General features: G+C 32.3%; 1 protein-coding gene across 1 annotated transcript in view; it reads right to left on the reverse strand.

Annotated features, from left to right (window-relative positions):
* The window catches only part of TMC3 (transmembrane channel like 3), a 141,042-nt gene extending 135,079 nt beyond the window's left edge, over positions 1–5,963 (reverse strand). The window contains exons 1-4 of the mRNA XM_053719325.1: positions 5,860–5,963; positions 5,000–5,146; positions 4,079–4,154; positions 572–653 (exon numbers count right to left, since the gene is read on the reverse strand). Coding sequence (XP_053575300.1) covers positions 572–653; positions 4,079–4,154; positions 5,000–5,146; positions 5,860–5,963 — 409 coding nt within the window. The remainder of the gene's footprint in view (positions 1–571; positions 654–4,078; positions 4,155–4,999; positions 5,147–5,859) is intronic.
* Positions 5,964–6,333: the final 370 nt, after the last annotated feature.

The raw sequence follows: 6,333 nt of genomic DNA on the forward strand, positions 1-6,333 counted from the left end.
TCTTTCATCGCACTTTACAATGACACTTATTTTTTAAAATACTTACCTATGCGTTATGGTAAACATAACCCTGATCCTCCGCCCGCAGCCCATGCTTTCTTTAATAGATCGATGACGAATCCAGCTTGCTCCAATTGTTGATTGCCCCCTTTGGCATCCAGCTCGTGAGGCACACAATGATTGGAGGAAGCCGGGTCATCATCAATATGCTAATGAAAGCAGGAGCTGCGGGCGGAGGATTGAGGTTAAGTTTACCATAACGCAAAGGTAAGTATTTTTGAAAATAAGCGTTATCGAAAAATGTAATGAATGAAAGTGCCCCTGTTTTTTTAGATTACTTTAGATACCAGGCGCTTTTTCATTAAACTTTGCAACCACTTTAAAATTTGTATTTGCTCACTAACCTATATACTGTATAATTGCAAAATATTTTTCACCATTAGCAATACTAATTACATATATACAAGGTTGAATAAGCTAGAGGTAAAGTGCACTAAACAGCTCAGTAAACTAAGTTTTATAAAAGAAAAATAATTTCCTTTAGCCTTATAGAATTTTCAACCTTACTTACTCTCTATCTTTTTTATTCTCATTTCCCAAGGAATGAAAAGAACAACAAAGTTATACGACAAGCGAGCAAATTTTCTCCAGAGCTGCAAAAAAAACACAAGTAAAATACATTTTATTTAATTATCTTTTGTTGCGTATATATGATTTTATCATACTAGGTAGGCTTGTGTTGGAAAACAGTGAGCAAAATATATAGAATACCAGAACACGAAATTAGATATATAAATGATAGATTAGATAGAAATGGTTGTATTTTCCTCAAAATAAAATTAAACTCAAGATTGTGATTTAAACGACTAACAAACATAAATCAGCGTTTAGAAGTTAATTAATTTTTAGTGTGCTGTTTCATTTTTTATTGCATGACTGAAGCATCTTAATTAAAATTAGAATTAACAGAGGCTGTTAATGGCACTTAAATCTGCCAGAGTGCACTTTTATTTTTTAAAGCAATTGTTTATCGGAGCTAAGGAGCAGTCACCAGGCTGTATTGACAATAAATAAATTACACCTTGATGTCAGAATGAAGGGTCTGGGTGAATACTGATAAAAAGTATTTGCTTCCCTTGCTGATATCAATAACAGAATGCAAGTCATCATTTTACATTGCATTTCCTATGTGTGCAACTGGAAAACCATTTCAATAGAGTAAGAATATGTTAACCCTATATATGTGTGGGACATCCCATCTTGTATGTAACTCACAAAACATTATGGAGCAAATATTTGCCAGTTAAGTTAATTAGGATGTAATATATATATGCCTCTGATAAAGTCCTTGTAAACAAATAGAATATATATCTGCAGTTGGATTTTTGCACGTAAGAACATATTTATCATTGTTATTAAAAAATAGTCGTTAATGGGACATAAATCTCAAACTCTATTATGCATGTGAAATATCAAACAGACTAAATATGTATCTCGTGAAAATATTTAACGCTGCTTAAATTTGGGTTGCAGATAAAGGGAACTTCATGTTTGTGCACAGATTGTTCACTGGCTAATAAGGGCAACTACTGCTATGGTGGTTATAGACTACGACCACAACATTAAGTATCAAGGGTACTTGTTTAATGGATAAGGGACCCTATCCTTTACTACTTATTCCTCTATATATTGTTTAAATGCCCTTTCTCACTCAATGCTCTGCACAAAGCACGGGAAATATAAAAAAAAGGTCACCTTTTAAACTAGAACAACCCGCTGATAAGTATATATATTTTTTCTCAATACAGGAAACATATGTTTTAAAATACCATATTTTAGATGCAACAATGAAAAAAATATATTTTTATATCCCTTTGACAGACAAAGGGCACAATATTCTTAGTGGATATTTACTTTTATAAAGTTAAAATTATATTTACAAAAATGACTTTGTCCATGATTTTATAATTGCATCAAAGGCATAAATAATACATTTTATTGAAATGGAGTATAGATCTAACATGTTAATTATTTATGTCTAATAAGAAATAATTGTAATTTTCCACACAAAAAAAAAACTACACTACAGATTTATGTAACTCGGCATCCTCAAAGAGTAAGAAATATGTTTAAAAACAAAATACTAATTTAAGCTCATATATTAATTATATATACTTGACCTCACTAGAAAAAGGAGGCATTTTCCTAGTTCAAGTTTTTTTTCCCAAAAAATAATCAAAATGAGTTATATAGCCATGCTGTCTGGAGTAGTCTGATCCACCCCCATCAGTGTTTAGCTACAGAAACACAGGCATTGTATTTCACAGCAGCTTATTTGCTTCTAGGCATGCTCCAGCAGATAATGACTGCATTCTACCAAAAGCAAAGGTAGATATAGATACAGCCATAGAAGAAATTGTGTGGGGGGAGTTAGAGCTGTACAATTTGGAAACTTAAAAGAAGGTTTACAAAGAACCTGAGATTTGTATAAAATAACTTGCAATTATGCTGAACCAATCTGTAGCATGAAATATGAATACCGCAAGTTATAGAAAGGTATGTTTTTGAAGGACCACTCAATTCAGTTTGATTGCATAAGTAGGAAGTGCGTAATAAAAAAAAATTATATAACACATACTCTTCATTTCAAATAAGCAGTAGATTTTTGTCTGACAAATGTATTTTTCCTCCCATTTTCTGGCCCCCTGTATCATGTGACAGCCATCAGCCAATCACAGACTAGTATATGTATACCCCGTGAGCTTGTGCACATGTTCAGTAGGATCTTATTCCCAAAAAAGTGTGCATAGTTATATAAAAAGACTGAAAATTTCATAATAGAAGTCAATTGGAAAGTGTCTTAAAACTGCATGCTCTATCTGAATCATACAAGTTTATTTTGACTTGAGTGTCCCTTTAAGCAATATTATTTTATTTTAAGGACAAATATTTTCCTAACACTAATACAAATGTAAGAACCCAGGTCATAATCAGCTTATGCATAGGTAATAACATGTTATATTAAATGTATCTTTCAAATACTCACTGCAGTCTTTTTTTTTTTTCTGGTAGACAAATACATTTGGTACATGGTCGTATGTTATTTTCAGTTATTTATTAATTCAATCAGAATAATAAAAATAGTATAATTAAATATACTCCCACTGAAGATAATGGCTAATCTGATTAGCTGTATAACCTTGCACATTCATTTGAAAAACAACAGCAGTGGATGCAAGCAATGATCAGAAAAAGATTAATGTAAAATACTTCAAAACAAAGCATGCATATGTGCAGTGCTCACAGAGAATTGAAAGTTAGGAATTAACAACTTCATTACTCCCATATCCCTTGAATCAAAATACTATGCTAATGGGTGGTGTCATCTGTCAGGGCACATTGTGTTTTATTTACTTTTTGACACAATATAAATACAAGGACAATGCATTAAAATCAGCACCTTTAAAATTATATAGATAAAAGGTACATAATAAATTAAACTAGCATAAACTGCTGACAAGTACTTATACAAAGAACATATATCTGCACATGGGAGTGGGACTAAAGACAACCCCTCAGTTAAATAAATCAATAAACAGTGCCTTGATAAGCTTTTACATATTACCTAAGTATTGGCAATAATGGAAAAAAGGTAAACAATGCCATAAAATTGTGGGACTGAAAATACCCATAAAATTAGCTTATTGGAATGAAAGGAGAAGCGCTAATTATGTTCTCATGATGTGGTTTAAGAAAAAACAAACACATTCCCTTTATTACACGTCAGTTTTGGCTATAAACAATTCTGTACATCATCACCTACCATATGTCTTTAGTAAATAATCAATCCAGCAGGACCACATATCTGTCATCCAGTTGGAGATATATAGTACTAAGTAGACATTAGCTGTACTTTTTATTATTCATGTTTCAAATCCTGTATCTCCAATAGATCAAAATGGCAAAAGATGTCTCTGAAATTGGTTCATAATCCTTAGCATTGGATTTTAATGCAAGAAGAAAGCAATAGAGTCAATTGTATTGTTTATGTATATAAGAAGGTAGCTGTATGTCCTACCTCTGCTCCCGCTGCTTGGTATCCTCTCGTCCTGGTTAATCTTCCTTCGTATTTTAAGACTATTTCTTTGGCTTGTCTGCACAGAAGCACAGTATTCAGCTATACATGAATTTTTGTTTTGTATATTAATTCACACTTAAATGTAGCTATCTAGTAGATCCACTATATTCTGTATATGTAATGCTATTATTATAGTTATAATAATGATGCTGGAAATTATCTGCTTTTCAATATTAAATGTGGCTTAAATAATTTAAGGGAGGGGGGAAATAAACACTTTTACATTTTTAGGATATGTAATCTTACTCCAGCTGTAAATATACATTGTCTGAACTAAACATACCTTAATGATCCATCATAAAATATCTGTTTTTAAAATGCTACAAACACTTAAAGGGACAGTCTACACCAGAATTGTTATTGTTTTAAAAGATAGATAATCCCTTTATTACCCATTCCCCAATTTTGCATAACCAACACAGTTATATTAATGTACTTTTAACCTCTGTGATTATCTTGTATCTAAGCCTCTGCAAACTGCCCCTTTATTTCAGTTCTTTTGACAGACTTGCAGTTTAGCCAATCAGTGCCTTCTCCCAGATAACTTCACGTGCACGAGTACAGTGTTATCTATACGAAAAACATGAACTAACACCCTCTAGTGGTGAAAAACTGTTAAAATGCATTCTGAAAAGAGGTGGACTTCAAGGTCTAAGAAATTAGCATATGAACCGCCTAGGTTAAGCTTTCAACTAAGAATACCAAGAGAACAAAGCAAAATTGGTGATAAAAGTAAATTGGAAAATTGTTTAAAATTACATGCTCTATCTGAATCATGAACATTTATTTTGGCCTAGACTGTCCCTTTAATGCAATCCTTTATCCTTCAGATTAGGATAATTATGTTCAACAATAACATACTTGAGTGCTCTTAACTTCTCCCTCATGGGCCAAGGTCTACAACGAATGTTTGCCACAGTTTCCTTTTGGATCTGAATATTCTGAAAAATTGTTTCTGGATCATTATTTTCTTCTTTGCCGTCAGCTTCATCGTCTTCATCAGAATTGCTGGCATGAAAGAGAAAAAAAAACTTATTGTTGAATGTGTAATGCAGAATAGTATTATATAAGTACTGTGATTGTTTATTTGTAATATCCAGCAAAGACACATTGTGCAGTATAATATATTTAGGACCTTACTGCTTGTCTTACAACAGAAGAATAAACCTTTGCTTTTTTAATTCTGTATCTTATCTCTGAAACTGCTTTTATTTTTACAGGCTATTAAAATAGCATTTTATTTTAAGCAGGGCTAAATTGGTTACACTTTTGTTGTATTGAGTTACTGATCATCAGCTGGAACTAAAAAATCACCATCACTGTGAAAAAGTTTGCTATGTATACTTTTTTGTCTTTTATTCAGCGCAGTAGTTGCTGTCCAAAGTGCTGATATGATTTAGAACTACATTATTGATTAGCACAAATCCCAATAGACTAGAGTAGATCACTTATTAAAAAACTTTTAAAATACTCATAGCGTTACATGCAGCCTATTTAATGCATCTAGTGCATAATATCAAATAAAGTAAAAATGTTTAAATATTCTATTTATCACAATTTGTGCTCCAGCTTCACACTGGTATTTGAGAAAGCTACATGCACTATATTTTCACAACATATGACAAAAAGGGCATCTTGCATAAACTAACTTTTAATGATTAACACTTAAACTATAATATAAAATATAAATGCATTCATATAGTGCCAAATTATTTTCTTACCTGTGCGGTGGGACTCTGTAGATGCTGGCTTTCCTCCTCACACTTTTGTACCGTTTAGTTGACTTAGAAGATTTCAGTGCAGCAGATACAGTAACTGTGGTCATTGTATTGCAATCCTTAGCCTGTCACAAGGAACTGTGGTCTGTGTATAATAAAGGCTTCTCCTTCTGACTTATTGCTTGTAACTCCCCCTATATGACAGAGACGTGCTACTGGCCTGTAATGCTCAGACCAATAAAATGCCTGTTTTTTTTTGACTGCTTGTCATGAGTTTTTACAGCAATAATTACTTTGTATAAAGAGAGTACATTTTGCATGCAGTAGTGATGGTTAATTAATAGGTTTTGCACTAAAGAAAAAGTTAGATTATGTAATTTAAATAAGAAGTGTTGCACGAGGGAATAAATCCCCTAAGCATTTCACCATAAATAACAGACCCTTGCAACATGTTTTTCTAAAATGAGTAATTTTTAA

This window comes from Bombina bombina, chromosome 6 (assembly GCF_027579735.1).
Source record: "Bombina bombina isolate aBomBom1 chromosome 6, aBomBom1.pri, whole genome shotgun sequence".
NCBI classification, from domain to species: Eukaryota; Metazoa; Chordata; class Amphibia; order Anura; family Bombinatoridae; genus Bombina; species Bombina bombina.